General features: G+C 43.1%; 1 protein-coding gene across 2 annotated transcripts in view; it reads right to left on the reverse strand.

The window, feature by feature from the left end:
- The window catches only part of LOC145348313 (phospholipid phosphatase-related protein type 5-like), a 128,887-nt gene extending 116,038 nt beyond the window's left edge, over positions 1-12,849 (reverse strand). The window contains exon 1 of one of the 2 annotated variants that reach the window (XM_080196511.1): positions 12,471-12,755. In XM_080196511.1, coding sequence (XP_080052637.1) covers positions 12,471-12,674 — 204 coding nt within the window. In that variant the 5' untranslated portion in view covers positions 12,675-12,755. Of the gene's footprint in view, positions 1-12,470 lie in introns of both variants that reach the window. The other variant, XM_080196512.1, reaches the window with a different exon arrangement.
- Between the last annotated feature and the right edge of the window lie 5,582 nt (positions 12,850-18,431).

Raw genomic sequence — 18,431 nt, forward strand, 5'->3', positions numbered from 1 at the left:
GAATAAGTCTTACAAGTCTTACCTCAGAGAGCAACAGCTAATCTGACTGACTGGCAGCTTTGGAGTCCCAGCAGCACCAGAGGCAGCAGGGGCCAGAACTGGGGTAAACAGTCCCTAGATTCTATAAGTCCCAGTGCCCAGAAACAGATAAGTGCCCAGTGGGAGGAGAGGTGAAGGCTTGGCGGGAGGTAGGGGGGGTGGGGTGGGGTGCATGAGGAGTTGAAAAAGAGAATGGAAATGGACCACCCACAGGTATCAGACCTTGTGGGCAGAGGGACCCTAGTGTGTGGATAGTAACCCCATCCCTTCCCACCCGAGACCTGCACAGTGTGACTAGCCAGGTCTTCCTCCCATCCTGGCCCTGGGCACCTCCCACCAGCCTCAAAATTGAGGATAGAGCAGAAAGCAAACCTTCATAGAATCCATACAGTGCAAAAGAAAGCCCTTCAGCCCATTGACTCTGCACTGACTCTCTGACAGAATATCTTACCCACCCATGTTCCCCAGTCCTTTCCCCATAAACCCATACATTTACCATGGCCAATCCACCTAACCTGCACACCTTTGGCACTAAGGGGCAATTTAGCACGGTCAATCCACATAACCTGCAAGTCTTTGGACTGTGGGACCAAACCCGAGGAAACTCACGCAGACACGGGAAGAACATGCAAAATCTACACAGACAGTGTCCGAAAGCTAGAATTGAATCTGTGTCCCTGACACTGTGAGGCAGTAGGGCTAACCATCCTTCATGCCATCCCTAATTTTGACCTAGTCAAAACTTGATTTGCCTTTAACAACTCCATGCTGACAGTGACTTATTAGCCCATACTTTTCCGAATGCCGATCTACTTTGTCTTCGGACTTTTGTTTCTAAAAGCTTCCTCCACCCATTTTTGGGTGGACTGGCCTGTATTTGTTGGATTTATCCTTTTTCATTCGTGGGTGCATCATTTGCAATCCTCCAGCCTTCTGGCATCATCCCTCCACTCCTAAAGCCTCAGAACATTTGCAGATTATGCCCAGAGCCTCCACCACCTCTACCTTTACTTCCTCGGTAACGATGAGATATCCTGTAAGATGGGGTCACTTTTCTACTTTGGCACTACCTTTTAAATTCCACCTCTTTAGCGATTTCCGTCCAATCCAAATTCTCTATTCCCTTCTGCTTTACTGCCCCATTGGCCAAATCTTCCTCTCTGCTGAGGACAGATGCAAAATATTCATTTTTTACATCACTCGTGCCCTCTGCGTCCACAGGACTTAGGCTCTAATGAACCTCACATTTTCTTTGACTACATTTTTGTTATTCTTTTTATGATAAACATTAATGTGTATTTATTTTTGCTCTTTTGTCCTCTTGCTCCCTTTTTAGATCTCCCCTGTACATGCAACAATTAATTTGGTTCTTTACCCTATTACAAACTATTACAAACAAAAAGCTTCCTTTTTCTGTCTCATTATAGCTTCTTTATCTTCAGTCATCCAAGGTATCCTAGCTTTGGATGCCATTTCTTCCCTTTCATGGGAACGTGTTCAGTCTGTACCCAAACTATCTCTTCTCTGAATGTAAGATAACAAAGACACCTATGTCAGACTTCTATTTATTGACCACAGCTCACCCTTCAACACCATTATTCCTATGAAATTCATCTCCAAACTCCATGGCCTGGGCCTCGGCTCCTCCCTCTGTGACTGGATCCTGAATTCCCTAACCAACAGACTGCAATCAGTAAGGAAAGGCAACAACACCTCCTCCACGATCCTCCTCAGCATCAGTGTCCCACAGGCTGTGTCCTCAGCCCCTTACAATACTCCTTATACTGCTATGACTGTGTGGCCAAATTCCCCTCCAACTCGATTTTCAAGTTTGCTGATGACACCACCGTAGTGGGTCGGATCTCAAACATTGACGAGATGGAGTACAGGAAAGAGATAGGAAATCTGGTGAATGGGTGCGACAACAATAATCTCTCCCTCAATGTCAACAAAATGAAGGAGATTGTCATTGGCTTCAGGAGGCTTATTGGAAAACATGCCCGTATCTACATCAATCAAAACAAAGTAGAAATGGTCGAGAGCTTCAAGTTTTTAGCTGTCCAGATCACCAACAACCTGTCCTGGTCCCACTCTGCTGTCACTATAGTTAAGAAAGCCCACCAACTCCTCTACTTTCTCAGAAGACTAAGGAAATTTGGCATGCCCACTACAACTTTCTCCAACTTTTACAGATGCACCATATAAAGTATTCTTTCTGAATGTATCACATCTTGGTATGGCTCCTGCTCTGCCCAACACTGCAGGAAACTACTGGGAAAAAGATACAAAAGTCTGAGGACACCTACCAACTTGCTCAAGAACAGCTTCTTCCCTGCTGCCATCAGACATTTGAATGGATCTACCTTGCATTAAGTTGATCTTTCTCTACACCCTGTAACTCTACATTCTGCACCCTCGCCTTTCCTTCTCTATGAACGCCATGCTTTGCTTTCCTCTGTATATTAATACATGTGACAATAATAAATCAAAAGAACATGAGAAGGAGGAATAAGAGTAGGTCATGTGGCCCCTTGAGCCTACTCCACGATGGGATGCCTCCTACACAAAAAACATTCTTCGTAAATATATGTTCTTATTGGTATTGATAATCTCAGAAACCACTCGTGATTCACACAAGCCTTTCCCTAGTGGTAGTACCATGACTTAGTCAGACTAGTTGAGCTGCAAAGTATTTTCTGCTAAAATACTTTGTAAATGCTTCACCATGGTAACTGGAAACTTCCATTTTACAGGTTGCTTTTGGGCATCGAAATACAATAATATATTAACGCTAATGAACAATTACCGGGGCCATTTGTAACAAACAATCTTCATCTGTAGCCGAAACCGTTTTGTACAGTGGTCACTTGTCCATGAATGAAACGCTTTGTCAGGTAAATAAAGAATGGCAAGTTTGTAGCATACAGTTATGCTGAAGATTTTGCTTTATATGCATGGTTCTTACAAGCAGCGCCACTGAAATAACTGATGTTATAAATAAAAAAAAAGCAACATCTGCAAATGTAGTGGAAAATTGAAAACTTGGGTCATTTTTGATTGAATGTTTCCAAGGTTTTTCATGAGCTGGCCACAAGGCTAATTGGTCTGAGCAATTCTTACATGACCTTCCATTACTGTCAAGAAACAAATCCACTTTTTCAAGGACCTAACTAGAAAAATGCTACAACTTCTATAAATCAATGGAAATTCTATGGTTACAGATGGGTAAATCTAGTCCTTGTCAACTGTCGTGGAGTGAAATTGTTAATTACAGTTATTTTTGGAGAAAGACGTCAGGCTGAATTGTCAGTATGGTGAACGTGAGCCGGAGAAATGCATCCAAGCTTACTCTAACAGGCCTGTGAGCATCAACCGGCAGCAGGTGGGACTTCACTCGGACGGAAGTCCCACCTTGGAGAGCCGTTGGCCAATCTGATTGGGAGGAGAGTAGGGGATGTCCTGGGGGACAGGGAGTTGAGAGAAGGGATAATCTCGGTGTTGGGTGTTGGCAGGTAGGCTGTAAGGGTTAGATGGAATCGGGGGAGTGGGCTGGAGCTCCCAGGTCCCTGAGGGGAGGATGCCCCAAATCTGGGTGAGGTGGTGGGGGGGGAGGTGGCTTCCCATCTGAGACCCTGCCCCCAGCCCACTGTAAAGTCTCATCCATGCACATCTAAACTCCACCTCCTCCCCTCCAGCCTCCCCACCCCACCTCAGAATGGCATGGTGGTACAGTGGTTTGCACTGCCGCCCCACAGCGCTAGGGACCTGGGTTCATTTCCTGGCTTGGATCACTATCCATGTGCACATTCTTCCCATGTTTGTGTGGGTTTCCTCCGGTTGCTCCAGTTTTCTCACGCAATCTCCTTGGATGAAGGAGTACAATATCAAGGGTAGGAGTCTTAACAGTGTTGAGGAGCAGAAGGACCTTGGGGTCCGGGTCTATAGGACTCTTAAATTGGCCTCGCAGGTGGAGGATGTGGTCAAGAAGGCGTATGGTATACTGGCCTTCATTAATCGAGGGATTGAGTTTAGGAGTCGGGAGGTAATGCTGCAGCTTTATAAGACCCTTGTCAGACCCCCCTTGGAGTATTGTGCGCAGTTCTGGTCGCCTCACTACAGAAAGGATGTGGAAGCTATTGAGAGGGTGCAGAGGAGATTTACAAGGATGTTGCCTGGATTGGGAGGCATGCCTTATGAAGATAGATTGAGGGAGCTAGGTCTCTTCTCCCTGGAGAGACAAAAGTTGAGAGGCGTCCTGATAGAGGTTTATAAAATGTTGAGAGGTATAGATAGGGTGGATTCTCGGAGGCTATTTCCCAGGGCTGAAATGGTCACTACGAGAGAACACAGGTTTAAGGTGCTGGGGAGCAAGTGCAGAGGAGATGTTAGTGGTAAGTTTTTCACTCAGAGGGTGGTGAGTGAGTGGAATCGGCTGCCGTCGATGGTGGTAGAGGCGAACTCGCTGGGGTCTTTTAAGAGGCTTCTGGATGAGTACAAGGGATTTAATGGGATTGGGAGTTACAGATAGTTCTATGGCCTGGTAGGTATGGATATGATCAGCGCAACTTGTGGGCCGAAGGGCCTGTTTGTGCTGTAGTGTTCTATGTTCTATGTAATCCAAAGATGCCTGGGTGAAGCAGATTGGCTATGCTAAATTGCCTCTTAGTGTCAGGGGGACTAGCTGGGGTAAATGCATGGGTTGTGGAGATAGGGCCTGGGTGGGATTGAGGTTGGTGCAGACTCAATGGGCCGAATGGCCTCCTTCTGCACTGTAGGATTCTATGAGAACCCACCACTGGGGGAGGGAAGCATAAAACTTTGCTAGCATTTTGTTCCTTTCATAATGTTCCATATAAAAGCTTTAGTTTTATTATCTACTTACAATTAAAGAACGACAGAAGAATCTGCTCCTCTCACTATTCAGTGAAAGGAAGATAGAGAACATTTGACAAACAAGATTCTTGGCTGGCTCGGAATGAGTAACTGGCTTGTCAGCTAAAATAAAGCAGTTTATCTTGCTTTGCCATTTTACCAAAAAACTGATTTCTGCCTTGCACTTTTTTTTCATTATTAAAAGCAAATATTGTTGATGTAGAAAATCTCATAATTATTTTGTTAAAATGCAGGAACAATAACAAAACATGCTGAACATTGCATGGTGTTTCTTTGACAAACAAAGCAAAGGACATGCTTTATCAACACGTTGAACATTTTCAAATTAAATCCAGTGTCACAAAACAATCTAGTGCACAGATGCACCATTTAAGCTCTGAACTTTTATATACGTAATATACTGAAAGACCCTGTCATTTAATGTCATAATTGGTTAATTCATGGTTTATTTTCCATAGGTGACAGTTGTGTATAGACATGGCTTCCTATATGTCATAGGTGATACCATCAATTTTGGAACGCCCATTTTCAAGAATCTTTACTGTTTTTTGAAAGCTTTTAAACATTATAGGAAACAAGTGTCTGATGTGATGCTTGGAAACAGGCTATAGTAGAAACTAAAATGTGGAGATGCCAGCGTTGGGCTGGGAAAGGCACAGTGAGAAGTCTCACAACATCAGGTTAAGTTCCAACAAGTTTATGTGGAATCATGAGCTGTTGGAGAACTACTTTTTCATCAGGTGATGAATGAGCAGCACTTCAAAAGCTCCTATTCCAAATAAGTAGAAGCTAAATAAGCAAAACTAGACTACATTTTATATCACAGCAATAATTTTGATCTTTGCTAAACCCTTATTCAAATTGTATAAGTTTATTTTACTGAGAGCACTTGTAAAGGTAGCATTCACAGTGTTAGGCTTTATGTGCTTGGGAAAGGTGTTCAACAGTTGGAAGAGATACAGGGCTTCAGAACTGATTTCAAATGAACATATTTAAAGCTCGAAAAAATGCAAGCATATAAAAAAACAAAGCATCCCTCCAGCAACAGTATGCTTCCCATATTATAGCACAGTTGGTTTTAATTTATGCCTGGCAATATTGTAACTTGGCTTCTCATATTCTTTTGGCTATTGTGAATAGAATCTTTTTCTGAATTTGGCCCGTTTTTGTTCAGTTTGTGGGTTTCACAAAGCTGATACTTCTTGTTCAGCCCTCGTTACCCTTGAGAATGTGGTCACAAACCTTCTTCTTGACACTCTGCAGTCCCTACGGTGAAAGTGCTTCCTGAAATGCTGGCTGAAATGCCAATCAAGAGAACTGCCTGTCCTGGATGGTGTCAAACTCCCAGAGCAGTGTTACAGCAACACACATCCAGGTAAATGGGCAATTTAGAATTGTGTGCACTATAGTAGGTTAACAATTTGGTCCAAAAGAAGAGTTGCAAGTGGATTATAGGGAGCTGGCATGTGAAAAGGTGCCAAACAATTTATACTCTTTTGAGTGTATCAAATAAACATAAGGTCAAATTATCAAATGTAATTTAAAATAGCTTAAAGTAATAACCTTAAAGGGGTACTCTAACTGAAGAAGAAAAACCAAAAGTATTTTATTGACTTTAACTAAAAATGCTATTGGAGGGGCTAATTAGGCAGCATGGTGGCACAGTGGTTAGCACTGCTGCCTTACAGCGCCAGGGAGTCAGGTTCAATTCCCAGTTTGGATCACTGTTTGTGCGGAGTCTGCATGATCTCTGGGTGCTCTGGTTTCCTCCTGCTGTCCGAAAGCCATGCTGGTTAGGTGCATTGGCCATGCTAAATTCTCCCGCCGTGTGTCTGAACAGGGGCCGGGGTGTGACTAGGGTTCTTTCACAGTAACTTCATTGCCGTGTTAATGTAAGCCTACTTGTCACAGCAGTAAATAAACAATGGAGCATTCCAGCTCCTGTGGTGCCCACCAATCCAGAAGGGCCCCCGATTTGTACTCTTTTGATTAAAACTGATGGTTCAGTAATATAAGCAAATTAGAGGGGTGAGAGCCCTTTGTTGGGGCAGTGCAGCTAAAACAAATTGTCAAGAGGAGACTTAACTAACTAAACCAAAACATCATTGCCAGGGATGACGATTCACCACAGCCCTTACAATGCCCACTGGTTGCTGAATGCCTGAAGCATGACAGTGGACATTGTGTGCCCAAGTAGTTTATATATAGACAGGGAGATTGAAATTAACCTTCTAGTCTAAGACTTCCATATGATCAAGCGTAGTAGCAGAATCAAAGATGTAGATCTAATTAATTGCATTCCCAACCAAACATTAGAAATCTAAAGTGAAATTGCTATCACATGACTTTAAGTTAAAATAATTGAAGTGGGGAGGAAATTGCCATAGAATAGGTTGGTCTAGGGGGGAATAGTTGGGAAGAACAATAAAACAAGGAGAAGTAACGTTAAGTAAATGACAAGTGATAGAACCATGTTTTTAATGGTTTTACATAGAGGTGAGTCAAGTAATACATTGAAAAACTGGGTAAATCTGATTTCCCTGTGGGGAGTTGTAAGAAGGATTAGCAGGTTGATTATTAGCTTGTCGAACTGCATCATGAATGCTTCTTTCATGGCAACAGGTCCTGGTGGGGACTTGAACCAAGAGTTTGTGGGGCAGAGCGCAGGCCGATACCTATGGAGTCACTAGTCATCCTAGTACTTCTATGCTACCGGTGTTAACTCATACAATGATTTTTTTAAAATAAAAAATCATGTTTGGAAAAATGTACAAATGCCACCTGCAAGGTATATTTGGGGGAAGGGGGTAGGGGGCACCTCTTATCAAGCTCCTGCCTGGATTGGTCTTGCTCCTCAATGGGTACTCCACTTAGATGTACATTGAGCTTGTAATCATATAATGGTTCTATAGATCTTAAAAGTGCCTTTCTCAAGACTGGACTCTGGAGATGCACAAGCATTACCACTTAACCTAACTCCACAGTGGTATTCCAACCATTTCCTGTCATAAACTAACCAGTTAGTGGTGTCATTCACTGAAGAATTCAGAGCTGAGCAGGATTCAGTGATTACAAGCCATTTTCCAAGAGCAGTCAAGAGGTATTGGTTCTGTGGTTAAACAACCATGGCCAACAAAATCAGGTTAACACTGCTGCCTCACAGCACCAGGGACCCAGGTTCAATTCCAGCCTCGGGTCACTGTCTGTGTGGAGTTTGCATGTTCTCTCCGTGTCTGCATGGGTTTCCTCCAGGTGCTCCAGTTTCTTCCCACAGTCCAAAGATGTGCAGGTTATGTGGATTGGCTGGGCTAAATTGACCCTAGTTTCAGAGGGATTAGCAGGGTAAATGCATGGGATTACGGGAATAGAGTCTGGGTGGGACTGTGGTCGGTGCAGACTCGATGGGCCGAATGCCCTCCTTCTGCACTGTAGGGATTCTAAGGTTCTAAGGTATGAAGCTAAAAGAAATAAGTTGCACAAATGCAAGGAAAAATGGAAAGCTAACTGACAGAGCATGAAACCGATCATAGAATCCCTACAGTGCAAAAGAGGCCATTCAACTCATTGTGTCTGCATCAACCTCTGACAGAGTATTTTACCCAGGTTCTCTCCTCCACCCTATCCCTGTAATCCCACCCATTTATCATAGCTAATCCCACCCAGTCCTTCACATCGGGGGACACCAACGGGTAATTTAGCTTCACCGATCCACCTAACCTGCACATCTTTGGATCGTGGGAGGAAACCAGAGCACCCGGAGGAAACCCACACAGATGCAGGGAGAACTGCAGACTCTGCACAAACAGTGACCCAAGGCTGGAATTGAACCCGGGTCCCTGGAGTTGTGAGGCAGCACTGCTAACCACTGTGCTATAACAAAGTAGTAAAGGGTACAAAAGTGGAACCTGAGAAATCAGTGGAAAAACATCAAAGCTAACAGAAAAATTGCGTGATGCAAAAGAGAAATAAAAAGGATAGAGGACCATTTATGCTTAATGTAAGTGCAACATTAATTGGCCCTAAAGAAATAGTAGATTTATTAAATTAATGTAACAAGAAGGGTAAAATGCCCACATTGAACGTAAAATAAATAAAGAGGAACTTTAATATATGGTTTTAAAAAAAAACATGTATGCTTAAGCCAGTCAAACTTTCAAGATCTGATGCTTTTCACCTTAGGGAGAATTAAGTAGGTGAGGAAATTTCAGATACATTAATCCAAAGCTTTCAAGGTTCAGAAATTGTGCCCCAGAATGAAAAATTGCAAATGCCATTCCATTATTTCCTTGGAAAGTGAGGAAGAAACCAGGAGACCACTGGTTTATCGTTTTAACATCGATTGTGGGGATGTGACTGCAATTTATCCTCAAAGCTAAAGTGACTAAGAACATGAACCAGTGTTATCTCTTCAAAGAGACCCAGCAATGGATTTGTAAAGGATCTAACTCATCTAACTGAATTTTTTGAGGAAGTCATTATTTTAATGGATAAGGAGGTGTGTATGAATGTTGTCTATATTTGGACATCTGGAAGGCATTTAATTATTACCAGGAATGGGAGTACGTAGAATTGTAAGTGATTTTGAGATACAGTCAGCGATTGATTCAGAGCATGAGAAAGATGATTAAAGGTTCACACTCTGACTGATGGAATGTAATGTTCTCCAGAGATCTATGCTAGCATATTAGCTTTTCAGTGCATATTGTACTGACTTAGATGAAGGACTCATGATGTGGAGATGCCGGCGTTCGACTGGGGTAAACACAGTAAGAAGTCTCACAACACCAGGTTAAAGTCCAACCAGTTTATTAGATAGCTTGTGGGTTTACTATCAAATAAACTGGCTGGACTTTAACTGGTGTTGTGAGACTTCTTAGATGAAGGAGTACAGAGCTATATATTCAAATTTGCAAATTAGGAGGCATGAGTTGTTTGGATGGAAGCCTGAAATTTTAAACAGTTGGAGAAAGACTAAGCAAGTTGGAAAGCCATGACATGGTGTCAACTATGAAGAAGAATGTGGTCAGTAATCTTGGAACTTGAGAGCAATGATTCAGAATATCTTCTTAATTATGAGAAACTGGGACCTGTGGGAGGAGGAATGGGATTTTGGTATTCATGTGCATGAATCACTGAAACTTAGGCTTGGTCAACTGATATTTTCAAGAATGAGACTGCAAGATTTTTGTGAGTTAAGTGTATCAAGGGATATGGATTAAAGGCAGGTAGATTATGTTGAGGTCCAGGTCTACAATCTCACAGAATGATAGAATATACCTGAGAGGTTGAATGGCCTACTCTACTTCATTGTTAACATTGCAAAGGGTCTATTTTATAGTATATTTATTAGCATCACAAATAGGCTTACATTAACACTACAATGAAGTTACTGTGAAAAACTCCTAGTCGCCACACTCTTGCGCCTGTTCGGGTGCATTGAGGGAGAATGTAGCACGACAAATGCACCTAACCAACACAACGTTTGGACTTGAAGGAGAAAACCAGAGTGTCCAAAGGCAATCCATGCAAGCATGGGGAGAACATGCAGACTCCACGCAGACAGCAACCCAAGCCGGGAATCAAACTCGAGTGCCTGGCACTGTGAGGTTGCAGTGCTAACCACTGTGCCACTATGCCACCCAGGTTTTGCCAGATTTGAATTGCTGATTGGGGCACCTAAAGAAAAGCCCCAAAAATTTAGCAATGGCCCAAAAACACTGACAGAGAAACTGATCCACTCTTAAGTTTGCCATTGCGGTGCCTATATTGTACCCTACAGAAGTATTACAGGACAATTTGGGGGAAAAAAACAATTGCTGTATTCATTTTTACAGCTTGCTCCTGGCAGAATTGCTCTGCGATTTTCTTATTGTGGAATCCATTGTTTTTCACTGTGGGTTGTTTTGACTGATTTGGTCTGAGCCAAAAGCATTCTGCAAATGTATAAATTTAAGTATTGGGGGCCTTGTTTTCTATGAGAAGATCACATGTCCTCCGTTTCATCTAAATGACAAAAGGTATAATTCCTGTTTTTTGTTTCTAAAGATTATCAGAATCAAGGCAGTCTCTAAATCCTATTACTTTGATAGAGGATTGCAAATCCGAACTGCAATTGTTACTTTATAAGTACGGTAACTTAGTTGTAACTTGTGGCTTCACATTGCTCTGGCATACCTCTGTAACTAAGTGATAACGCACAACCTCTAAAAACAATGGTTGCAAAAATAGTGTGATGATTGAGACACAATATAACGTTTTCGATTTCAAATATTAATGTGCATAAGCTCTCTCTTTTAAAATGCACATAGGGATATTGTGTGGGGGCAGCAATGTGTGGTCAAGTGCTTTTTTTTAAAAAAAAGTCGAAACCAACTCACCCAAAAATAGCCACAGAAAGTAAACAACTGCTGGAGCTATTTCAGATCCATTGGTCTGCGCTCCCTTCCTTTATCAATCAGCCTGTAGCTTCTAATTCGAAGTGACAACTAGAACCGAATTTACTGGCGCTTGAGTCAATAATTGCGGCATTTTGGATCCATCTATAATAAGTCCACGTATTTTGTTATATCCCCGCACCTCCCCGGGGAGCTTGCTGCCCTCTGCGAATGAAACATCTCGCAAAGAAGCATGTTTCTAAGCGTTTGTCACCGGCATCAGGAGAGATGTCTTTGGAATTCAGCCATTTAGGCAAAGTGAGGAGTGGGGGGGAGGGGGCGGAGATGAACCTGGGCACCCTCATCCCTGGCTTCAATGATGCCTCTGGCGTCTCCCTTCACTTTTTAATAGTGACATATGGAAATACAGCCACGCTCCCCCTCCCCTCCATCCCCCTACTCCCTCTCACTCCACCCCATCGACAGTTGGAACTGCAAAGGGGATGGGAAATGAGATTCCCGCTCACTCTCTTTATTGCCCCCTTCTCTTATGTGTAATGCAATTTCATAATCAGCGGCACCAGCCCGTCACTCGGGTCTTGACATTGCACAGGGGATGTTCCAGTGACATGCTGGTGAATGTAAAAAAAAAGGGGGCCAGACTGCTTTGTCAATTCACAACTTCCAGGTCAGTGGTTGAGGTGAAGGCAGTGAACTGATGGAGCCACTCAGTCCTTAACCTGGGAGAGGGTGGGTGGAGAGGGAAGGGGAGGGGGTGCTGCTACTCCCCTTTGAAGCTGGAACCCATGCGTACAACATGTTGGGATGGCTTGAAGAAAAAAGGGGATTGGGGGAGCTTTATGGGGGACCAATTCCTAGCACATCCCTTGTTACAATTCAGAGTCTTGCTACCAAACGTGGGTCCAATAACTGCCCTCCGCTGGTATGGAATGCAGGTCCAACTGACAGTAAGAATTGGATGTATGTTATACACACACACATATACAAACATCAGAACGGCGCAATACATAACGCAAGCCACAAGGGAACTCGATTCTTAGGGCAAGAACTGTACAACCCCAGCCCCCCACCCCCACCCCCACCCCCTACCATCGCCTCCTCCAGCCCCTCTGCCTTTCAATGCTATGCCACTTTGCAACTTACCATAACAGGGGGGACTCCGGCCACTAGGGAATAGAGGAGAGCCGGCGGAATGGCACTGCTTTCGTCGGGTCCAGGGTAGGGCTTCGTGTACGAGCCGTCATGACAGAAAAATCCCTGGATGTGAACATTGAAAGTGTCCGTGTATTCGAAGTAATAAGCCAACATGACAGTCCCTGCCATTATTACCAGCTGGAAATAAAGCATGGTCGTGCGAGAAAGAAGGTGGGTGGTGGTGGTGGTGGGAGAGGGGGGAGGAGGAGGAGGAGGAAGAGGGGAGGGGGGAATTTGTTGAATAATAACCAAAAGAAAACGTAAAAGAAAAAAAAACCCAAAAAATTTCCTTCTGCTGCTGTGTAATTTCTGTATAATCCACACTCCACGAGGCAACTATCGCTCCATTCACTTGCTGGTTTCGCTAAGCAGATCTCCACAGCCAGTGTCTCATTAAAGCGGCTAATCCATTCAGGAAAGGACTAAATTGCCCGCACATTGTACATCCACCGCCGTCACCAGTTCAGTGGCTGTCCGTGTGCCAGGATGAAAATAAATTAGGGAAGGGAAGGGAGTTCAGCTGCAAGGCTTGACTGTGAGGAGGGCAAGTGTCCCCTCCTCCCTCCCTCCCTCTCTCTCTCTCTGTGTCTCTCAATACTCCTAGTATTCAATGAACCGGACTGATGTTCCCCAGTGCTTTCAACATCTGGCTCAACACACACACACACACACTCACACATACAAAACAGCCTCGAACCGATTCCCCAACCCCTCCCTAAAAGTTCATTTAGGAGGTTGTTGCCCCCAGAGCTGTGTCAGCCGACGAAATTGATGAGGACACATCTCTCTCTGCCCCAGCAAGCAGGAGGGTCCCTCCAAGGTTGAGTGGGAGTTATGGGCTTGTGAATATTAGAAGCACCCCCTCTCCCCACAACCACCACCACCCTCCCCCCTCCCCCACGAGGTCTATTCACAGGTCGCTTCGCTCAATCTCACAGACCCGCAATTAGCTTTTAATTGCAACAGTTTCTGATCGTTTCTGCATGTTAATAGTAAAAAAAAAGCGAATACCATCCCACTCCTCCCACACACACACACCACCCCGCAAAATGACAGTGTTCCACTGACACGGCCGTACTGATTGCATTCAATTGGAATATTTCCAAGAAGAGACATTTTGTTCTCATTGGCATTGTTTCTTTTTCAATACTTAGAAACTGTAAATACGTCACTCTTCGTATCAGACAATTGGCAAACTAGGTAGTCTGGTAAACTACTGATAAAACCTTACACCAGCAAATAGAATTACCATTCATGACCTCACAAAAACAGGTACTGTAACAAAACAATCTCATGCTAGACTCCCTGTAATCTGATTATTGTAGTGTAATTCCAAAATGAAAAAACAATGTTCAACACTTGGAGAAGGTTAATGCACCTTGAAAAATTAACACTCTTCTGAATTCTTGTTTTCTCCAGTTTTCTGCCTCTAAAACTGTTCACCCCTTCCCGGGCAGAAAACCATCTGCCCCTGGTTCCATTTTGTATCCTACCCAAATGAGCAACAACACTGAATGACCAAGTGTGACACCCCATGGTGTCAGTCTCAGCTTATTGGTAGCCCTTCTTGACCGAGTCAGTCAGTACCTTGTGGGATCGAACTCCAATTCATGGATTTGAGCACGTAACCTAGGCTGATAAATACATTAGCCAGAATTCCTGGAGGACCGGAGATATTTCCCCCCATTGGAGAGAGACAATTTTTTTTATATAGCTTTAGGGGCACCACTTTGCCAAGGTGTCCAAGAGCGTCTCCCTTAACCACTACAGCTGTCGCGGGGACTAAACACGGATTGTTGGCGATGTTCTGCATCACGGTCGAACCAACTTAAGGTAACCAACCCCCGTGTTCAATGCTGGACTGAGGAAATGTGGTGCTGTCCAAGGTGCTGCCCTGTGAACAATGCATTAAACTGAGCTCCCATCTTCTCTCCCTGCTGGTTGTTCAAGGCACTATTTGTTGCATACATGACCATTAACTTACATCCCTAAAATAATGTATCTGGCCAATTATCTCATTGCTGTTTTTGCCAAGTGAAGTTACCTTTGGAGTTTCCCTACATGACGTCAGGGATGATACGGCTACAGTGCTTTGAGGGAATCCTGAGCTCAGGCAAGGTGCTAGATGAATGCAAGTTTGTTTTTCACCCATCCATACACAGGGACTTCAAGAAGGGCATTCTATTCAACAGAAAAGTTGCTGCAACCCTGGGATGCTGAGGGTGTGATCAATTAACTAATTTGTGATTGAGCCTGTGACAATGCTGATTAAGTATGGTTCAGTCACCTATTGTATAAACTCATTGGGGGGGAACTCCACTGCAAAGCATGTTGGGTGGGAAATGGGTCAGGCATGTCCTGTGTCTGTCCCATGGTTTCAGATAAATTTTCATGGTTGAGACTGATCTATTTGAGGCAAGCTTCCAACACTTAATGAGCTCCCTGAAGGAGGTGAGATGGGGAATAGGGTGGTGGAGTGAAGGTGAGGACAATCCTGTAGCTCTTCTGTGGCACCAAGATATGCTCTGTTCTCTGTCCTTTATTATGCACTTGCAAAAGTGATGTATGAGTGTAAGCTTTTATATGGGATTTGTCATTTACAGAATCCATCACCGAAGCAACTATGTGATGAAAATGCAACATTGTTTTTTTTCTATCTTCTTGTGCAGATATGATAATCTGTCATCTCCAAACTGTTCAACATTTAGTTTGCAAAAATAGTTGTGATGGACTAGGTAAGAGTTTGAAAGAGTTCAGAAGAATGAATAAAAGATTAGGGTAACTTTCTTTTTTTAGCATCGCCCTAAGATGTGCTTATGACAGAATTCACTTTGTTGAGGGGTCAATCATGAGGGGACACCGTTTTATTGTAAGAGGCAGGAGATTCAGAGGAGATTTCACTCAGAGAATGGTGGGATTCTGGAATGCATTGCCTGGGAAGGTAGTGGAGGCCGGAAACTTTACAACCCTTAAAAAGTATTTGGATGAGCGCTTCAAATATTATAGCATTCAGGATATGGGACAAGTGTAGGAAAATGAGATTAGCATGCCTTTAATGGTAGATATTGTAGGTGCAGACGCAAAGGGCCAAAGGACCTTTTCTGTACACCATGACTCTATTGGACTTCCATGGGGTCAGGCAATCTCTTTTTGAACAATTGAAAGCTCTGAAGACACAGGTTGATTGTCAGGTCAATCTTTAATAATGAGGATTGATACCTCTGCTTCAGTTCAACTTCTCATTCTTTCTGTCTTCTATCCTTGTCTCTGCAATTCTTTGCAGAAATAAAGCACAACAGATGTTATCAGTAATTTATGCTGCAGCATGCGTGATCATTAACCTACTACTTTTAAACCTGGCACAATCAAATCCTTTCAATGGCCACAAGTTGCTCACAAAACTACAGTATAACACAGCATCAATGTGGAATTTCTTGGTAATATTATTTAAATGTGCATTCCCAAATTTCAGCATTGCTGTTCGTTCTAAGTTTGCTCAAGGATAAACAGATCAGTGAAAATAAAATGCTTGGATTGTTACAGTCTGCGTGGGGGAACCAAAAACCAAATTTACTGAATGACTTCAAATAGGGGAAGCAATGGCATTGTGGTTTTGTCACTAATTAATAATCCAGAGACCCAGGCTAATGATCTGAGGACCAGGTTTGAATCCCAACATGACAGATGGTGAAATTTGAATCCAATGAAAATCTGGAATTAAAGACCTAATGATGACCGTGAAACAACTATGGTAAAAACCCATCTGATTCACTAATGTCCTTTAGGAAAGGGAATCTGCCATCTTTACCAGACCCGGCCTACTTATGACTCCAGGCCCATAGCAATATGGTTGATTCTTAATTGGCCTCTGAAATGCCACTCAGTTCAGTGGCAATTAGGGATAGGCAATGAATGCTGGCCTTGCCAGAGACACCCACATCATAAATAAATAAAAAAGAATAAAATCATTTTGTAGTTTTTTTTACTTTAAGTGAATCAAAGCCAATGAGTTACATGAATTAACAGGCAATTGATATTTCAAATGGAAGGTAAATTTCAATTTAAATAGTTGGTACAACAAAAATACATTTTACACAATCACAGAGCCTTGATGAGTTCCTGCAGTGTATCTTGCAGATTGTACATACTGCAGCTACTGTGCATCAGTGGTGGAGGGAATGGATGTTAATGCATGGAATGTCAATGAAGTGACTTGCTTTGCCCTGGATGGCATTGAGTTTCTTGTGTGTTGTTGGGGCTGCACTCATCCAGGCAAGTGAATAGTATTCCATCATACTTCTGACTTGAGCCCTGTAGGTAGTAAGTTTTAGGGGAGTTAGGAAGTGAGTTATTCAACACAGGATTGCAAGACTTTGATCTGCTTTTGTAGCCATCATATTTATATGGCGTCCAGTTCAATTCCTGGTCAATGGTAAACACCCCCCACCGCCCTCCAGGATTTTGATAGAAGATCTTAGCTGGACCATGGGTTCTTTAATGTCATGAGGATTCTGAAACCATACTTAGCATGATCTTACTCAATGGTGGAGCAGGCTCAAAGGTTGAATGGCATACTCCAAGTTCATATGTTCATATAACACTAACTGAGCGTAACATTGCTGCAATGCCCCATACAGTAAAACCTGGCAGAAAGAACTGGCAAGTCAAGAACTGCTTTGGTTCCAACAAAAATTGCCTGGACTTCTACTGATCTAAGCTCTCATGTCCTTTCCACCCATGAAACAATCCGAATACCAACCCATGTAACTTGTCTTCATGTTGGCTGGCAGGTACTGGCAGGGTACAGATGGGGCCTGGACATTTAAATAGTACCAGCGTCAAGCTGCTGAGAATGGAAAAGTTTGGCGTATGCCTCATCCACAATCACCCCAAAACCCATTCCTTTTTTTTAACATTCTCTCTTTGGAGTTAACCAATTAACAATGGGATTTCTGCCCATGCTCAAGCCCACCAAAGGGGTACAGTGTCTCTACAGGACTCTTGTGTCTGTGCTGGGTGAAATCAAACTGTTCTTTATCCCTTTATTTCTCGTTCTGCACATGATTTAGCATTGAATACATTAGGACGAAACTGGTCTATATTTAGCAGTATGTAACTGGTTCCTTGCAAATTGATAACCTGTTACATGCAGAGCCGGTTTTAACTTTCCAATGGCTTGGAAAGTATTGCCAAGATTATTAATTTCAAAACAAGTAAAAGTGACAGCGAGAGGAGAAAATGACTTGCAAAAAAGAGCTTGTTCACAGAATGCTATGAACTCCAGTGTAAAGAAAACTGAGTGTGTTGGAATTTGATTGTCGATTCACATATAATCTCATTTCAGACTGCAACTTTCAAACCCACCTATTCTACTTCACCCTCCTTCTTAATCCTTCCCTGCTTTATTTTTCAATTGCTCAATATCAGTGTTTAAGGAGATGCATAGTCCATTGTTTATCAAAGTCTAGGCATCCTGTTGGACTCACCGTGCCAACATCAGTTTGCATTTCCAGCTACTCTGTGGCCAAAACTTGGTAAAACAGAAATGTGCATGAGCCAGTCTGACTAACAGATGGTGGGGTGCCCTGTTCCAGCAAAATCTCAGCCAGTGTAACAGGCAGGAAGATCATGCTAAATGACTTGTGTCCATTGAAGCAACACTAGTCACCCATTGTTTGCAGTAATTAATAGTGTCTAATATAGCCTCCTTTCCAGTTACAGGAAGTGTGCTGTATTTTGTTACTAATTCAGATGCATCTGCTTCTAAGTATGTGAATGTGCCCCTGCCAGTGGAAAATATGTCGTTAAAATGGGTTGGGAGATAATGAAGTGTGTTCTTGGCATATTTACTGCCACTGCACAGACTTGCTATTGAAGAACAACAGACCTCCTCTAACAAAATGTACATGG

The sequence above is a fragment of the Carcharhinus amblyrhynchos genome, chromosome 9 (genome assembly GCF_965287045.1).
Source record: "Carcharhinus amblyrhynchos chromosome 9, sCarAmb.v2.hapA, whole genome shotgun sequence".
Classification (NCBI taxonomy): domain Eukaryota; kingdom Metazoa; phylum Chordata; class Chondrichthyes; order Carcharhiniformes; family Carcharhinidae; genus Carcharhinus; species Carcharhinus amblyrhynchos.